The 20010-nt window shown below is 38.9% G+C and overlaps 1 protein-coding gene across 1 annotated transcript in view; it reads right to left on the reverse strand.

Annotated features, from left to right (window-relative positions):
• Positions 1–19563, reverse strand: part of AASDH (aminoadipate-semialdehyde dehydrogenase) — a 33599-nt gene extending 14036 nt beyond the window's left edge. The window contains exons 1-5 of the mRNA XM_061191401.1: positions 19513–19563; positions 16306–16580; positions 16094–16214; positions 12645–12970; positions 4848–5040 (exon numbers count right to left, since the gene is read on the reverse strand). Of these exons, the coding sequence (XP_061047384.1) occupies positions 4848–5040; positions 12645–12970; positions 16094–16214; positions 16306–16535 (870 nt within the window). The 5' untranslated portion in view covers positions 16536–16580; positions 19513–19563. The remainder of the gene's footprint in view (positions 1–4847; positions 5041–12644; positions 12971–16093; positions 16215–16305; positions 16581–19512) is intronic.
• Between the last annotated feature and the right edge of the window lie 447 nt (positions 19564–20010).

A 20010-nucleotide genomic window follows, 5' to 3' on the forward strand; every position in this document is an offset into this window, starting at 1 on the left:
CCCCACTACCCTAGCTTTACGGTGCAATGTGCATCTGCATTATGCATTAACCAGACCACCTTAGAAGACACAGAAATACCTGCTACATCGTAAAAAGCAAATTTCTCCTCGCAGCAACAAGGTAATTCCTTAGAAGATAACATTCCTTTCTTAATCCTGTGACGGGTCACAATGACCCACTACTCACCTTATATGTGCAGATCTAGACTATGTAAACTATCAATATGTCACTTCGATGTATAACTCTTTGTCTTGATAATGTATATAACTGTGCTTTGACTTCTAACAGGCAGAAGGGTCCTCAGATCTTTCTGAAAGACTGTCTCCCGGGTTAAAATCCTCCGTTTGGCTCAAAGAACATTCTTTATTTCTTTCTTAGATTGACTAATTAATTTTTCATCAACACATTTTACATTTCCTGAGACTTATTTTGTAGCCTAGCATATGACCTATCCTAGGAAATGTGTACTCTGCATTTGGTGGATGGAGTGCTCTGCATATGGAATTTGGTTGATAATGTTATTCAAGTCTTCTTTATTATATGCACATTGATTTCTGTCTAGTTTTTCAATGAATTACTGAAAGTAGGGTACTAAAATTTCAAACCATTGAGTCGTCTATTTCTCCTTTCAGTTCTGTCCATTTTTGCTTCATGTATTTGGAACCTCTATTTTCAGGCAGATACCATGTTCTTGATATAACAATATACTTCTTTTTTAAAAATTAATTAAGTAATTTTGCACCAGGTCTTAGTTGCAGGAGGCAGGCTCCTTAGTTGCTGCTTGCTGGCTCCTTAGTTGCGGCAGGCGGACTCCTTAGTTGTGACATGCGAACTCTCAGTTGCAGCATACATGTGGGATCTAGTTCCCTGACCGGGGATCGAACCCAGGTCCCCTGCATTGGGAGCACAGAGTCCTAACCACTGCGCCACCAGAGAAGTCCCAACAATGTACTTCTTGAGGTACTGACCATTTTATCATTATGAAATGTTTTGTTGCTGGTTTTTTATTTGCTTGTTTATTTCTTTGTTTGTAACTTGCCTGGGCTAAATGTGAATTGTCTCCCCTGTATGGTCACTGATGTCACGCTCAGTTGGCTTTTAAAATAGGTATTTGGGAACTCCCTGGTGATCCGGTGGTTAAGACTCAGCACCTTCACTGCCATGGCCCAGGTTCAGTCCCTGGTCGGGGAACTAAGATCCCACAAGCTGCATGGTACGGCCAAAAAATAAATTAATTAAATTAAATACTTTTTTTTTGGCCCTTGGCAGTGAGAGCTTGGAATCCTAACCGCTGGACTGCCAGGGAATTCCCTAAAATACATATTCTTTTTTTTTTTTTTTTTTTGGCTGCATCAGGTCTTAGTTGCGGCACACGGGATCTTTCGTTGCAGTGTGCGGGCTTCTCTCTAGTTTTGGCATGAGGGTTTTTCTCTCTCTAGTTGTGGCGCGCAGGCTCCAGAGTGCGAGGGCTCTGTGGTTTGTGGCACGCAGGTTCTCTAGTTGAAGTGCACGAGCTCAGTAGTTGCGGTGCGTGGGCTTAGTTGTCCCGCGGCATGTGAGATCTTAGTTCCCTGACCAGGGATCGAAGCTGTGTCCCCGGCATTGTAAGGCGGATTCTTTACTGGACCAGGGAAGTCCCAAAATACATATTCTTGTTTTCATTTTTAAGTCTTACTTCCTAAGGGTCGCCTCATGTCTGCATAGCTCAGATGTCAACCACTGACTGGACAGATTGTCTGTATAGATGGATCTGTGTGTGGATAGGGGAGCTCATTCAAAGTTAGGTCATTTTCAAGTCTGATCCAGCTTTTATTTTCCATGGGCTCTTTTGTGTCTCTTACGTGCATGCACATAGCCTCAAGGTCAGTCAGGAATGTGCTTGCCCTCCTCACCATAGCAACCTCAGGCTATTGGAGCTGTAGGCCCTTCTTGCTGGCTAGAATGTCACAGATTCCCTTTTCTAAAGCAAAATTCAGCAGTTTTTAAAAACATAAACATATTTGTTAAAAAACAAAAACAAAAACAAAAAACATATTTCAGATAGTTATATGCCTTTAGTTGATTTCTAAAGTGTTGAAATGGTTATTTTTGTCAATTTTGTCCAGCTTTATAGTTGCTTATTGGGGAGCATATCTGCCAATCTCCTCACTTGGCTGTAGCCAGAGGTTACGTGAATAAAGATTTTAAAATGGCTTCTTTCAATAAAAGCTAAAAGGACAACCTGAATTTTAATTTGGGGAGATTATTTAAGGTCATGGCTTGTCAAAATATTTAAGTAGTAGGATGACCCTATATCCCAGTATGTACTTATTGTTCCAGATTACTGTCTGGGAATTTAGTGCTTTCATTCACTCTCAGGATTCCAAGTTTTTGGTAATAAATTACAGTGGTCACCCTATTTATCCTGAAATGATCCTAAATCAAGCTCTTAACTGTTCCACCAAGAGTTGTTTGTTTTTTTAAAATAAATTTATTTATTTATTTGTTTGTTTTTATTTTTGGCTGTGTTGGGTCATCGTTGCTGTGCGCGGGCTTTCTCTAGTTGCGGTGAGCAGGGGCTACTCTTCGTTGTGGTGCATGGGCTTTTCATTGTCGTGGTTTCTCCTGTTGCGGAGCATGGGCTCTAGGTGCACAGGCTTCAGTAGTTGTGGCACGTGGGCTCAGTAGTTGTCGCTTGCGGGCTCTTGAACGCAGGCTCAGTAGTTGTGGTGCACGGACTTAGTTGCTCCGCGGCATGTGGGATCTTCCCGGGCCAGGGCTCGAACCCGTGTCCCTTGCATTGGCAGGCAGATTCTTAACCACTGCGCCACCAGGGAAGCCCCCAAGACTTTTATCATAAGGAAAATCTCTTGTCAAAATGACGACTGAATGGTCCTGCTCTCCATTTTCAGTAAAGCAAATCTGAAACATTCTGGCCTAATTTCTAGTGTTAAGGATAATTTCAACTTTGAACTCTACAAATGAATGCACAACTATGAATATTCAGCAAGGTAAAGCAAAGTAACACTTTTCAGATACTCATAAACTGAAATGATCAATTTATTGGCACAAGACAACTCAACATCCTTTGCTACCAAATCACCTTAGGCATAGGAAAACAGGACTTAGCAAATAACAGAAAAAAGTGATAGAAAATATTATAGTTTTCTTCCAGATTGTCTAAGTAAAAATTTATGTAAAAATGAAAAACACTTATGTTGACTCTTTGGTAGCTAGCAACCTAAGATTTTGCTCTAACTAAAAAGTTTCACTTTTAAAAGGCATCAAGTTTAAATAATATAACTTTGTTACCCAGAGTATGCAAAAAAATCCCAAATATACTTTAGGTTTGTAAGAAACCAAATACTGGCCCTTTCTTTGCAAGAGAAAACTCTTACTCCTGAGATAAAGAGGTTCTTAATTTCCTCAAAAGCTTAGTCCATCTCATTTTGGGGCCTTTCTCTCCCGCAATCACTCAAGATATTCTATTTTTTCCAATTTTCAAAACTTTAGTAGCATGTATTCTCTTTGAGAGCTTTTAAGATCCTTGCTTAATATCCAATTAGGTTTGGGCAAGGTTATTTGTAAATAAAATCTGTACAAGGAGTTCTTAAAAATATATATATATATGTATCTCCTTGATGACTTACATATTATTTGGTAAGAAATTGACTCTGGAGGGAAAAGGTGAACCCTGATAATAAAATAAAGCTAAAATTCACTACAAGACATGTGTCTTATACAAAAGAAAGGTTAGCCTGTCAACTTTTGTGCTTCTCTTCCTTACTCAAACCAAGTCAAATGTGATCTGCTCATAATATTCCAAGTAAATATGTATTGTGAGTTACATAAAATCACAATGAAACTATATGCAAAATTTGCTGTATTTTGGGAACAGAGTTAGTAAATGTGTATCGATTTCTCAGAAGGATCTATGATCCCAGAAAAGTTAAAAACCACTGCTAAAGTAAATTTATCTGAGATTGTGTTTTAACATTAAGCAAGGGGGTCAGATTTAAAGAGGTGTAAGACACTATTAAGGTACTTAGCAAATATTCCCTGAAAAATTATGCTCCTTGAATTTTACAGGAAAATAAAAGTTGTATTAAAATCTTGCCCAGATCCATAGAATGATTCACCAACAGATGAGAATTTATACCACTGATACCTAGCAAACTGCATTGCTATACTCATTCCATTTATATATAATGGTTTTTTTAATAGGAAGAAAAGCACATTTCCTAAAAAAGTCAGCATCAAATTTTGTCTCTGGGAAGAAATTTAACATCCTCTCAAGTCTCATTTTAAAAAATTTTAATTTATCATGATATGCATATAATTTTATTAATTCTCTCTAGTTTCATTAACCACTTGCAATGTTATATCTTTAGGCTAGAGTACAAGTCACATACTTTCACATATATATTTTTTAAATCTTCAAAAATGCCAAACTTAAAAAATATATTTTTTTAGGCTAATATAAAACATACAGATGTAAAAATCAGAGAATCTAAATTTCTAAGTCAATTATAATTTAACTTACTTAAAGCAGCTTTTAGTGGGAAACACAATAAACTCAAAACTTTAAGACAAGAGAGGCATATCCCAACAGATTTGAGTAAAAGTTCCTTTAGTTACTATAGTATGTACAAAGTGCATAGTAAAAGAATTTTCTAGACAGAATTAACTGATTTTTTTCATTCTCAAACAAACAAAAAGCGACATCATCAAGAAGACAGCCCTTGATAATCTAACTAGATTATCATTAATCCATTGTAAAGAGCTACAGGAATATAAAATATTCTCTAACACACTTAAAATATTGAATAATTAAAGACAAAACATTTCATTTGCTACTAAAATGTACCTGTAAAATAGTCACTCTGTGATGGGAAAAGAGAACAGCAGCTAATTTTGACGGGAGCACTTTGACAGAAGTTGGTACAATAAGCAGAGAGGCACCACTTGATAGAGCAACAAATATTTCCACAACAGAAGGATCAAAGGTCAGAGGTGAAGCCAGAAACAAAACATCTTCCTGAGTGATCTCAAAAAGCACCCTAAGGCAAAACAGAATGTAATTATGAGAAATGCCTAACATTTAGTAAACACATATCCTAAAGAAGTATTTACAACCATTAAGTTTCCAGATGTTGGCCAGATTTTTTTTTTCTTAGATTAACCAAAACGGTGCTATTAATTCTAGAACTCTTCTTTATAAATGTAAGGATTAAAAGCCATTTAAAGCAAAGCCACTTTTTACCATGACGTATTCTATCATATGTGATGGCCTTCTGATGCGTCAACTTGACTGGGCTGAATTACGGTCCTCAGAATTCCCTTTCTATTGATAGTATGTTTCCCGTTAGAGTAGAAGACAAGGGATATTCTCTCTAGACAGCTGGAGGACAGAAGGCGGACAGCTGTCATTTGATAGCACACCTTCTCCCATTTATTCAATCAAACACTAGCTTAGGTGCTGCTGTGAAGGGATTTTGTAGATATGATTAAAGTCCCTGACAAGCTGACTTAAATCAAAAGGGAGGTTATCCTGCGTTGGCTGGATTTACTCAGTTGGAAGGCCTTTAAGAAGAGTGTTTAGGCCTTCTCTGAAGAGACTCCAAACAGCAGCTGGATCAGCAATTAGCTAGTTCAGCAATTACTCTCCCTTTCCCCTGGATCCTCTTTCCTGACTTGCCTGTGGACAAGAACATGCCCATGGGGTTCCAGTCTGTTCACAATCACCCCTTTCTAATTGTCTACCCAATGGACTTCAGTCTTGCTTAGCCAGCCCCACAAGTGTAAGCCAATTCCTTGTAAGAGATCCCTGATATATACTCCCAGTTCTGTTTTTCAGGTAGAATCTTGACTTATTCTATACTACTTATTGAATGATGATTAATAGAGACCTCTGACTCCCTTTTCCCACTATTTGGCATTTTCTCTCAGTAACTCAACAAAGAGCAGAACAGAATATATGTGATAAGGGTATTATAGAGCATGGATGGTCAGCGATGAGCCTATAACACTCTTCAATTTAAAGACACAAAACTCATTCTATCTAAAAGCAGGGATTACCTTAACTTCAAAATATCTTCAAGTATGGTATTGTGGGGACCCACCTGGAACCCCAGGGTTGGTATGAAGATTATTTTAAGCTGAAGACATTTTGGATTCAACAGATGCAGAAAGAAGCCTTCCTGGAGCTTCCCTTATCTGATTGATAGCAGAAACTTCTGGGGAATGAGACTACCATAAATTCCATCTTCAGGGTGACTTTTACTCCCAAAAGTACACCAAGAGTAAACCCACCATAAACCCCCTCTACTGGGGAGTTTTATGGCCCTGACGACATGATGAAACTACCCGCATATGCATAGGCCAACATTACCACAAAGTTTCTTACCTGCTTTTGTCTTTCCTAAAGAAACCAATTTGTATTTCCCATAGAAGCCTTTCTTCCCCTCCCTTTCCCCTACTAAGTTAGGTAGATAAACCCCAACTTTAAGCATTTAATGATGGAGTTCAGAACATGCTACCCCAAAATATGCAGCTCTGGTATATTGACCATTTTGAGTTAAAGGCACTTGAAAAACAGCAAAACAAAAACACTCTGACTTTCCTGTTTTTCATAAAGGCAGATGAAATTCCCACATGAAAGATGTCCTCCCTATACCAGAAGGAAAGTAATGTTCTTAATATCAAGGATGAGATGCTGAAAGCAAGAGAACTCTATACAAACAGACCTGGTTAAAATAATTCTTATCTTCCTTTAGCCTCCCCACACAGTTTAGTCACTTTTCCACAATTGCCTCTCTTTGTTTAACCTAATATAGTCTTGTCATCTCTTTGGGTCATTCCTTATGAAGGATCCTGTGTCATATAAAACTTGTTATACTTAAATGTATGCTTTTCTTCCGTTGACCTTTCTTTTGTCAATCTAATTCTCAGATCCAGCCAAAAAGAACCCTAAGAGGGTAAAAAGTGATGAAATAAAATTTACGTTTTAAGGCGGAACAAGAAAATTTAAACATAAAATTCTCTGTGTCTGTTTGGGTCTCCCCCACCTCCTTCCCAACTGTGCAGCGTGCATCTGCATTACACCTTAACCAAGCCTCCTCAAAGATGTGAATGCCTCCTCCACTGTAAAAGATCATTTCTCTCCCCTTTCTTCTGATGCTAGCAATGTGACTTCTTAAAAGAACAGCATTCTTTCCCAACTCTGTAGGGGATCGTAATGACTTGCAACTTGCTTCGTACATGTTTACCTGGACTATATATATATCTTTGGAGAACTTTATGTAAAATATCAGTATGTCATTTTGGCATATGATCATTTGTCCAGAAAATGTATGAGTGTGCCTTCGACTTTTAACAGGCAGAACAGTTCTCAGAGCTTTCTGAGACTCTCTCGGGTTATAATCCTCAGTTTGGCTCGAATAAAATTCCTTTTCTTCTTAATTTGTTAATTGAATTTTCATTGACAAAGGTAAAAGTTTGCCTCCCCTACAATGAGCGAGCTATTTCTTTTGTTAGCTCCCATACGTATATGAATAAACATTTTTTCTTTGTTAATCTGTCTTTTGTCAGTCTAATTCACAGGTTCCCAGATACTGAACTTAAGAGGGTAGAGGGAAAGTTTTTCTTCCCCAACAATATAGGTTTTTAAATCTAATTTTATATATATATATATATATAATTTTTTTTTAAATAAATTTATTTTATTTATTTTTGACTGCGATGGGTCTTCACTGCTGTGCTGCTTTCTCTAGTTGCGGCAAGCGGGGGTTGCTCTTTGTTGCGGTGCACGGGCTTCTCATTGCGGTGACTTCTCTTGTTGCGGAGCACAGGCTCTAGGTGCAAGGGCTTCAGCAGTTGTGGCTGGTGAGCTCTAGAGCGCAGGCTCAGTAGTTGTGGTGCACGGGCTTAGTTGCTTCGCAGCATGTGGGATCTTCCCGGGCTAGGGCTCGAACCCACATCCCCTGCATTGGCAGGTGGAGTTTAAACCACTGCGCCACCAGGGAAGCCCATGTACTTCTCTTTAAGATATGATTACAAAAATATATTTAACAAGATAAATAATCTAAACAAATATATAAAAAGGATATGTTTTGTTGGGCATTCCTTCAGAGTACTATATTAAGTCATCAAGCTCCAGAAGTGAAAGGGGGCTTAAAAAAAAAGCCACAATAAAATAATAGAAAAGTTCTACTTTTTTTTTTTTTTTAACTTTTTTTTAACTTCACTGAGCTACTTTTCTTGTTTGACTGAAACAAAAGGAGTTTTAAATTTCCATTTCATTTCTGACTCTGCAATCAAACTAGGTAACTGTGCACAAAAAACAAAATAGTTCCTTAAAAACTAAAAGCTCACAAATGCTTATACAACTAAAGACTATATATTTGATGCACAGCTATCAAAGAGCAGCTATTCAGCTTTTTTTTCTTTTTTTTTTTTGGCATAATCTAGAAAGATTAGTAAATATTTTAAGGGAAGTTCAATTCCATGTTATCACTACAGAAGATACCATATCTGTCTTTGTAAAATGTCTGTGGGCATAAACAACACAATTCTTCTCACATGTTCTTATTAAAACAATAAAGCAAAAGACAAAAAGCAAATCAAAGTCCCATAATCTGCTTTCAGAGAGTAGTACTGTCACAGCTAAAAAAAACAAAACAAAAAAGGTTTACCCTCACACAGTTTACTGAGTTTACTGCCTATATTAATAGGACTTACTATTTACATTGTCTTCATTAGCACAGTTTTATTATTCTAGGAGACTCTAAACCAAGAAAACAGAAGTTACATATAACTTTATTGTTCATTAATGAAAACCAAATCATCTCTTTAACAAAAGCATCAAAAACAGTTTACAACCCAAGACTCTCTGAACCTCTTTTCTCAAAAGTTCCTTTGCTATTTCCACCAATCCATCATGATTATATCACAAACCTTACCCAATCCTTACATTAAGCCCCTGTACTGAAAGATCTAGGAACCTCCCTGGTGGTGCAATGGTTAAGAATCCACCTGCCAGGGACTTCCCTCGCGGTGCAGTGGTTAAGAATCCGCCTGCCAATGCAGGGGACACGCGTTTGACCCCTGGTCCGGGAAGATCCCACGTGCTGCGGAGCAACTAAGTCCGTGCACCACAACTACTGAGCCTGCGCTCTAGAGCCCGCGAGCCACAACTACTGAAGCCCGCGCGCCTAGAGCCCATGCTCCGCAACGAGAAGCCACCGCGATGAGAAGCCCGCAAACCGCAACTAAGAATAGCCCCCCTTCGTCGCAACTATAGAAATCCTGCGCGCAGCAACGAAGACCCAATGCAGACAAAAATAAATAAAATAAATACATAAATAAAGAATCCGCCTGCCAATGCGGGGGACACGGGTTCGAGCCCTGGTCCGGGAAGATCCCACATGCTGTGGAGCAACTAAGCCCGTGCACCACAACTACTGAGCCTGTGCTCTAGAGCCTGCGAGCTACAAGTACTGAAGCCCGCGAGCCACAAGTACTGAAGCCCGCGAGCCACAGCTACTGAAGGCCACGAGCCTAGAGCCCGTGCTCTGCAACAAAAGAAGCCACCGCAATGAGAAGCCCGTGGACCGCAAAGAAGAGCAGCCCCTGCTTCGCTGCAACTAGAGAAAGCCCGTGCACAGCAACGAAGACCCAATGCAACCAAAAATAAATAAATTACTTAATTAAAAAAAAAAGAAAGATCTACCTTACTTCAAAATCTCAGTAAATCAGATCCTGCCCTTCTCCCTCTGAGACCATCATACTCTTGGAGGTAGGCAGCATTCTCTCCTACCAATGTAAGCAATAAACTCAGCTTCATCTTACTAACAGGTTATTCTGATAATATTTGGGGAGTCAGCTGAAATTTGGTACTCCCTAGCTTGGTGATTTAAGTCCAAATCAAATAGAAAATTTAACATCACTGTTTCAATTTCTAAATTGGATATCTTAACATTTCATCTTTCAGAATCCAATTATTTAGCACTTTGCTTACTTGTGAACCTAAAAGTAAACCAAAAAGGGTTTAATAAGCAAATAGAGTTCATTAAGTTCAAGCACAAAATAGCTATCAAGAAATTTGTACACTCTACTCACAAATTAGCCCCTCATCCCTCACTGAGCACATATTTGCTCTCACCTTACAGACAATTCCTGCCTGTTAGGCCCAGTGCCTCTTAGTCAGCTGTCTCTCCCACCTCTCCTAGATTCCAAATCAGTTCCACTCTCTTCAAGTTGCCTATATCTCCATCCTCACCTCACTTCCCATAATGTTAGCATAGGACATTGCATCCTATTTCTTTCTAAAGTTACAATCCATCAACTTCCTCTAACATTCCTTATTACATAAAGAATTTATGTAACTTATTATCCCTCTTATCCTTTTAAGGCTCTCTAAAGAAGAGAGAGTATTTTAAATATCATCTCCTCCCATCTCAAAATATCTTACTCCTTTACCATATTCCTACTACTTGATTTTTCTAACCAATCCTCTCTACCAGGTCTTTATGCTCAGCCTACAAGTCTCTCCCATCTAAAATCAAAGATAAAAAAGCTACACCCTCCCAGAATCCTTTCTCTTCTATTAAAACTAGTTTCTAGAAAATAACACTTTACATTTGTTGTCTCCATTTCCTTATCTCTCATTCTCTTATCTCCAGCCTGTACTGTCTTCAGCCCTGGGAATTAGAAGTGAAGTCACTAAAAACCAGATTGTCAGGACTTCCCTGGTGGTCCAGTGTTAAAGAATCCGCCTTCTAATGCAGGGGATGTGGGTTCAATCTCTGGTCGGGGAACTAAGCCTGCGCACCTCAACTAGAGAGAAGCCCGCGTGCCGCAAACTACAGAGCCCACACACCACAACTAGAGAGAGAAAACCTGCACACCAGAACCAGAGAGAAGCCACACGAAGAGCCCATGCGCCGCAACAAAAGATCCCATGTGCCACAATGAAGATCCCGCATGCCACAACTAAGACCCAATGCAGCCAAAAATTAAAATAAATAAAATAAATATTAAAAACAAAACAAAAACTAAAAAAACAGATTGCCAATTACAACAGACACCTCTGCAGCATTTAACCATTCCTTCCTTCTAGACCTGGGCATCCAATATGGTAGCCACTAGATACATGTGCCTATTGAGCACTAACAATGTGACTGGTCCACATAGAGATGTTTATAAAATACGTGCTAGATTTTGAAAATAATTAGTATATAAAAAAGAATGTAGGACTTCCCTGATGGCACAGTGGTTAAGAAACTGCCTGCCAATGCAGTCAACACCAGTTCGATCCCTGATCCAGGAAGATCCCACATGCTGCAGAGCAACCAAGCCCATGCGCCACAACTACCGAGCCCGCACGTTCTGCGACAAGAGAAGCCACTGCAATGAGAAGCCCGCTCACAGCAACGAAGAGTAGCCCCCGCTCACTGCAACTAGAGAAAGCCCTTGTGCAGCAACGAAGACCCAATGCAGCCAAAAATTAAAAAAAAAAAAAAAAAGAATGTAAAGTACCTCACTAAATTTTTATATTGATTACATATTAAAATGATATTTGGGGTATACTGAATAAGATATATTGTTAAAATTAATTTCACTTTTTACTTTTTTTAAAATTAATTATTTATTTATTTTTGGCTGCGTTGGGTCTTCGTTGCTGCACATGGGCTTTCTCTAGCTGTGGCGAGTGGGGGCTACTCTTTGTTGCGGTGTATGGGCTTCTCATTGCAGTGGCTTCTCTTGTTGCAGAGCACGGGCTCTAGGCACGTGGGCTCGGTAGTTGTGGCTCACAGGTTCTAGAGCGCAGGCTCAGTAGTTGTGACACACGGGCTTAGTTGCTCTGCAGCATGTGGGATCTTCCCGGACCAGGGATCGAACCCATGTCTCCTGCATTGGCAGGCGGATTCTTAATCACTGCACCACCAGGGAAGTCCCCACTTATTACTTTCTAAATGTGGTTACTAAAAAATCTTTAATTACATAAAACTTATAATGACATAAAATTACGTATGTGTCCCATGAGGTTTCCATTTCTATTTCTGTTTCCTCCTCTGATTTTCTAAGCCTACTCCCCTCTGGTTCCTTTCCTCCTCTATTTCCTCCTTTCTTCAGAAGTTGAGAATCTCAACTTTATAGAGATTTCTCATTTCCCATAACAGTAAAACCAACTCAACGATGCTACAAGAGTAAACATAATGAAATGCAAAAATTTTTAATGGTTCCTTGGATTAAGTTCAAACTTCTCCAACAGAGCACACCAGGTGCCTGCCCCCTCAGGTCATACGACTCCTACCCTCCCACTCTTCAGCTCTGCCCAGTGCACTCTAGCAAGCCAAGCTCCTTCTTTCTCCCATACCTCTGTAGGTACCTCTGCCAGGAATATGTTTCCTCTCTTCTTACTAATAATTAAGAAGCAAAGCTTCCAGCCATATCATTTGATTGTTGTTTGGCTCCAGGTCTGGATCAAACAGGTAAAGCCCTACTCTGCAGAGAACTAAAGTTCAGATATAGCTGAAACAAGAGACCCAAGTACTTAGGACTGTCAATTTAGGAACAAGAGTTATAAAGAACAGGTATTTCAAAATTCATTTTTCCCTTTAAAATACGAGTTCTGAAGAAGGATTCTAAGGATAGAACTTACCGGAAGTGCTGGATGTTTGGCACTATACATGCATGAGGGACTCTGACAATCTTAGGTATCCCCGTAGTGCCTGATGTATGAAGAACATAGGCCAAGCAATGCTTTAGCCTCACATCCATGTGCTCTTCTGACTTTTCTTCACTGCTGTTCTCAGAATTCATGCTCTCTGTCATTTTTTCTTTTTCATATGTCTCTCTTCTTATGCTATTATTTAGCATCAAGCTCACCTCAACATTTTTCCAGTGAAGTCTGAAGAGTACTAGGTCATTATGTTCTACTGTAAACATATCATAGTTCAATAATGTTTCATAGGAAGATTTGAATTTCTATGTTAAATGGGGAACAAAGTTTTACAACATTAATATGTTAAAAGGCATTCTCTTTTATATAGAATATTAAGTATTCATTTACTCATTCAACTTAGTTTTTTTTTTTTTTTAAGTACAGCTGACTTTTGAACATGGGTTTGAATTGCGCAGGTCCACTTATATCCGAGGTTGGTTGAATCTGCGGATGCAGGTACCAAGGACAACTGTAAAGTTATAGGCGAATTTTCCACTGTGCAGAAGTCAATGCCCCTAACCCCTGAGTTGTTCAAGGGTCAACTGTACTTGCTATATATCCAAGAATAAAAAGATAAATGAGAAACCTCCAAGAGTAAAGTGCGGTGCTTACTTTCAAACTCATCTTTAAAATAGAGACATAAAAACACACAACTGCAGTGCAATGTGGTGTGATAATGAAATATGCTTTAAATGTGAATGAGAACAGGGGATTTCCCTGGCGGTCCAGTGGTTAAGACTCCATGCTTCCACTGCACGGGGCGCAGGTTCGATCTGTGGTCCGGGAACTAAGATCCCACATACTGCGGCACAGCCAAAATCAATCAATCAATCAATCAAAAAAAAAAAAAAAACATGAATGAGAACAGAGAAGGGTGAACTTAACTTGCCTGGAAGGTCAGAGATTGATTTTTCATATGTAATATTTGTGTTATAAGTAGCTATTCTCCAAATAAAGAGGGGTACTTTAAACAAACAAGTCAATACACAGTATCTGACCTGACAAAGCTGGTGTTATGGAGAACAGTAAGCATTCCAGTAAGCTGCAGAATTGGGGGAGATGGAGAAGATAAGTAGTGCTGTTGATAGGAGATGAGATGCTAATCCTTAATAACTGTATACTCAACACCAAGGAATTTAGACCTTAACCTGTGATGGGATCCAACTGAAAGTGGCAATAGCATAGACTAGACTTTGCTTATCAAGGAGAGACTGATATGCAAGACTCTGATAAATGAGAGCCTTCAATGAACCTTTCATAACAATTCAGATATGCTATATGGGTCTGAATGGTCTGTTGCAGCGGAAGTAGACAGAAAGGGTCTATGAAGAAAGAATCAATAGGACTTGATGACTTTCTGGATAGGGAGTGAGCCTGAGAAGATTGCTGAGTTTCTGGCTCAGTTATTTGGTAGATGGAAATAGATTAATACAGAAGTTTCCTTTGAGTATATCTTTTTAGGTTGATAAGCAGCAGCTTAATGAAGCATAACAAGTTTTCACAATAAAGAAATCAATATAAATGAGAGGAAAAGATCACAACCCAGGACCAGGAGTTTTCTGCTTGTGTCTGTGTTGTGGTTTTAGGTGTAAGGTGTGGTATATCCTGTAATGTAAAAAAAATTAAGGCCCACATATTCTTAAGACCTAGCTCAAAAACCACCCTCCTCCATTAAAACTGTCCTATCTCTACTAGGTTACGTATACTTCGCTTAGGGCAATATCACACTATGCAGACCTTGGGAGTACTAACCTTTTCTCTCCAACTATATAAGCAACTGGGGGGCAAGAATCATTATCTTAGGCTGCTTTCACATACCAATGCCCTCCCAAACACCCTGTCTCTAGTGCAGAGTTTCTCAATCTAAACACTACTGACATTCTGCAACAGTTAAATCTTTGTGGGGACTGTCTTATGCATTGTGGGGTTTTTAGCAGCACCCCTGGCCTCTACCCATTAGAAGCCAGTGGCACCCCCTTTCCATCATGACAATAAAAAATATCTCCAGACATTGCAGAATGTTTCCTGGCAGGTAAAATCATGGCCAGCTGAAAACCACTACTCTAGTGGATCATGGGCATACAGTAGATGCTCAATAAATACATTGATTGCTCCTGTGTTAAGTGAAGGAAGAACACTTACACCATCATCAAAATCATGGAACAGGAAGCAAGGTACTTTCTATGGGGTTTGCTGCTATGTACTCAACTCCTTCCTATATGCAGTTATAAAGAATAGCTTGATATTGACAATTAATTCTCCCACCCACCCACCTTGTCTATAAAACTTTCACCAAGGTTGTTAAAAAAATGAATATCACATCCTCATTTTCGTCTTGCTAACTTATCAACAAATAACCAATTTGAGGAACAGAAGAGAAAACTGTGGCCAGACACTGATATATGTGTACTTAGAAAATATTTATTAACCAAATTAATACTTTATTGTCTCTTTCTGGAGGCCTTACTCTAATACCCATTATTCTCTAGGAAGTCCTCCATATAATATCTGAAGCTCTTGAATTGTCTTACTGCTATATATTACAGATATAGATGCACACACATATACACAAATAGGTAAAATGCATTTAAGTTACCCCTAATATAAAATGGTTCATATAGGAAATGGGTAATAATAGGCTAAATTGAATATAGTTTCTATAATGTTTTCTCCATGGCAAAACAATATTTTATAAACAAGAAATGAAGAAATAATAATGAAACATGGGGTACCTGCTTAACGTATAATACCAATTCTTGCCCCTAAAGCAGTGTTTCTTGGCTAGATCTCTGGTTGGCAGTCACTTAAAAATAAAAAAAATAATAAATTTAGTTTTCCAGAAAGGTCTGGTTTAAGTGCCAATCTCTTTTTCAAAATCTAAGCTTGGATATAGTTCTTTAATGTTGCTGACCACTGTAAGTTGCCATAAATACACCAAGATAAAAGTATCAAGTATTATAAAAGTTTCCTACTATAAGAACAACTTTGGAAAGAGAAAGTAAATTCAAAACAATGCAAAATACATTATTATGAGGCTAGAAGATATGTCCATGCCATTGAGCAGTGGTTCTCAGTGGAGCATGCGGGGTGGAGGGTGCCTCCAGGAGACATTTGGCAATGTCTGAAGACAATTTTGGTTGTTGCAACTAGGGGGTGCTACTGGCAATTATTAGATGAGGCCATGGGGGTTACTAAACAACCTATAATGTACAGGACACGCCTCACAACAAACACCCAACCCAAAATGTCAACAGTGCTGAGACCAAGAAATTTTGCTGAGTTAGTGAATTTAGAAATCAAGACAGGGGATGGGACCCCTTCAATTGAAAAGTAAATGTAACACATAAAAATACAAACAAACAAACAACTTAAATACCCACACTTACATTAATTTGCTGTTTTTCAACAAGGATATACTTTAGATTACATTTTTTCATAAAATGAATTGATAATGCTGGTGGTGAATCAGGATCAATAGGTGCATAAGCAGCAGGGACTTGGAGAATTCTAAAGAAACAAAGTACAGAGTCAGCACAGAATATCTGTTGAAAATAATCTTACTTTAAGATATCAAATTTTTAGTTCTAAAAAATATTACCCTAAAATCCAAGAGGGTAAGTTTATCCCAGGATGGCAGTAGAGACCAATTTCCCGAATTCCTTGAAAGTCACAATGTAACAGCAGAAAATTTGATAATTCTGAAGCAGCTTTAACCACAGTCTTGTAGGTGTAATAAACTGGAGGCTGGTTGTTACATTCATCAAAACATACAGCTATTTTATCCGAATAATGGGAGGCAGCCTGATGCACCAATTCCTGAAGAGTCATTTCACTGAAGTTTATCTGAACATCACTGGTAGCAGAGAATTCTACCTATTTCCAGAAATGTTAGGGGGACAAGGAGTTTTAGGGAGTTTGTTGGGGGGCAGGAAGTAGAGAAAAAATTCTATGCAATCACTCCTCACAAAAATAACTACATCAAAGACACATAGTTAAAGAATCTCTGAACTACCAACTGTCTATGGTAACTTTGCTGAGAACAATGAGGTTGAAATTTTGATACAAGCAACCTAACTCCCTGTCAGAGGTGGAAGAAAATTTGAGAGGGGAATGGTATATACATAGATGAGGATGAAACAAGCAGAAATGTAGAATTCTCTCAAAACAGAACACAAAGTAAAAAAAGAAATGAATAATAATAAATAATTACCCAAAATAAAACCAAATTTAAAGTACCACATGCTTAATTTTTTCATTTTTCTTCAGTTGTTACAGATTGATTAAAATAAAGTGGTTACAATCCTGTATGGTAACTTTGAAAAGACTAATACAAATGAAGTCTGCTTTTAGGAACTGAATTTAGGTGAAAGCAAAACCAACCTCTGATAGAAAGAAGAGAAAAAATCCTTAAATCCATCCAGTTTTAGTTCTCTCTATATAAACTGTGCTTATTATTATTATAACACAGCAAGCCACTTTTATAATTGTTAAGAAGCTCTTCATACTCTAGTTTGATATTTATTTGTTTTTTTGTTTGGTTTGTTTGTCTGGCAGCTTGCAGGATCTTAGTTCCCCGACCAGAGATCCAACCCAGGGCCCCAAGAGCGCCAAGTCCTAACCACTGGACCGCCAGGGAATTCCCTCTAGTTTGATTTTTAAATTGTCAATAAATTCATTTAAATTTAGACTCTAAATACAGTATTACGACTCAGTAAAGTATTGTATCAATACAATGTTCTTTAGGCTTCTCAATGCAGATTCTATAAAAAGAAAATCTGGGGCCTCCCTCGTAGCGCAGTGGTTAAGAATCTGCCTGCCAATGCAGGGGACACAGGTTAGAGCCCTGGTCCGGGAAGATCCCACATGCCTCGGAGCAACTAAGCCCGTGCACCACAACTACTGAGCCTGCGCTCTAGAGCCCGCGAGTCACAACTACTGAGCCCACGCGCCACAACTACTGAAGCCCGCATGCCTAGAGCCCGTGCTCTGCAACAAGAGAAGCCACCGCAATGAGAAGCCCGAGCACCACATCGAAGAGTAGCCCCTGCTCGCCGCAACTAGAGAAAGCCCGCGCGCAGCAACGAAGACCCAACGCAGCCAAAAATAAATAAAAAATTTTTTAAAAGTTAAAAAAAAAGGAAATCTGAAACAGTATTTCATCAAACAAACCTTAGGGATGACTGAACAACAAGAAAAAAACTTCACAACTCCTAGTATTTCCTTGAAGGTAAAGGTGATTTTTGTTTTCCCGCTGTGAAATTTATTTTCTGGATTTCAAAGCAAATAAGATTTATCAAATAGTCTATTTTAATTATCAAGTTTTTTATTTGTTTATGCTTATTTGAACTCATTTCCCTACTGATTCATCCATGTCATTTAATCAATATCAATTACAGAAAATAAAACATTTCTAAAGAGAGCAAAATGAACCAATAACTGCTGACACCCATAAGGTTTGGAAATGCTATGATTTCTAAACACAAAATTTTTAAATATAAAATAACTTTAGTACTTACAGTCTTTTCTATAAATACTAGCTCTTTCTGTGATGCACAAGATAAAATTTTTAAGCTTTCCTCATACACACAAATGACCGTTATGTAAATATAAGGAAAGCTTTTTATAACATGCACTAAAATTATGGGAATGAGTCCATTCTTCAAAATTCAGTTAGTGCAGAAGGAGACCTTCTGCTTCCCTCTCCCCAAATGAATAACAAATTGCCTATACTACAGAATGTATTATACTAAAGCATTTTAACAAAAAGTTATAGTCTACATGCAAAAAAAAAAAAAAAAGCATTGTTTTAATGCAAAAACACATCCAGCAGTTAATTTTCCACAGGAGGACAATTTGATTAATATACTATAATCTAAAATCCCTTGACATCAAAGTAAGGGGCAAGATTATAAAATGGATTAAATTCTTTTTAAAAAAGTCATTTTTTTATGACAAATTACAAGATTCACCACACATATCTATACAATTAAGATGTTTTTAAACTTTTAATTGCCAGTTTCCCGTGGCTGCTATAGAGAATTAAGGCAAAATCTATTCTTGTTGTCTAAGGTTTTCATTTTTCATTAACTGAATCATAAACACATTCGCTCCAACAGAGAATGCTATACTAACTGGATGCCCAAACATTTCTGGGACCGTATAAGAAGGGGGCGGGGGGGAAGCAAAATCTGATAAACATATTATATATGTAATGGGATCATTAAGTTTTAAGATATTTGCTACTTTATACCTGTAGAGGCTGCTACTTTAGTCATCAGAAGTCTCAGGGGCTCTTCCTAGGTTATTGGGTATTTTAAAGACATAAATAATCTAAAAACTTTATTTTCCCGTATCCACCGGCTTCTTTCACTAAGCAACTACGTTTAATAACAATGCACTTTATACCTTCCAACACATTTTTTCAATTGCTTTTCGAAACCACGCTAACAAGACAGGGTAGGCTTATTTCCATTCGAAATAATGAGCAGAGGGTCTAAGGCAGGGTGAGTGGGGAGAGCACACGGGTCAAGTTCAGCTTTTTGCACCACTCCATCCCTCCAGACACCACTGATTCAACTCAGAGGCCAGGCGGTTGCCCGGAAGCTAAGCAAACCTGTGCGCAGTCAGCCGCAGGTGTCTTCGTACTTCGCCTCCCTCACACATGTCCCCAGTGGATACCGCCTCCTGCCGAGACCCACTCAGAAGGCGTAGGGGTGAGGGGGTAGCGGGGAGGTCCGAGCCCGTACGGACCTTCTCCCACAATCCAACCCCAACACTTCTTCACACACACCGAATAAACCAACACCTTAAAAGCCGGCCCACCGCGCAGCCCACCGGGCTCTCGGGTTCCTAGAAGTCTTTCTCGTCGCCTTGCTGACGTCAGCACGAGCGACCAGGGGCAGGCAGCGTCCTGCTGCCCCGCCCCTTCCCGGAGCTGCGGAGCCAATGGGAGAGAAGTATTGGCTGCTTTGCTGCCCGCTCTCGTTTCAGATCTCTGGTCTCGTCTCGCTGGGTTTTAGACAGGGTTTGCAACGACTTTGAGGTTGACCTGGTTGGAGTCGTACCTTGTCATATTTGCCAAGAAACTCCGGGCAAGAAACTTTAATTCCAAGCAGCTGTCTCCTCGTTCACAAAGTGAGGATAAAGATATTACGTAGAGTTAACGTGAAGAGCGATGAAATCATTGTGAAATAAGAGTGACTGGACTTCATGCGTTGGACTTTTTTTTATAACCTGCCCTACACTGTGGGGAACTGTGCAACCATAACGCCTGCAAACGAAGTCCCTGTCATAAGTAGGCTGA

Source organism: Eubalaena glacialis, chromosome 5, assembly GCF_028564815.1.
Source record: "Eubalaena glacialis isolate mEubGla1 chromosome 5, mEubGla1.1.hap2.+ XY, whole genome shotgun sequence".
Classification (NCBI taxonomy): domain Eukaryota; kingdom Metazoa; phylum Chordata; class Mammalia; order Artiodactyla; family Balaenidae; genus Eubalaena; species Eubalaena glacialis.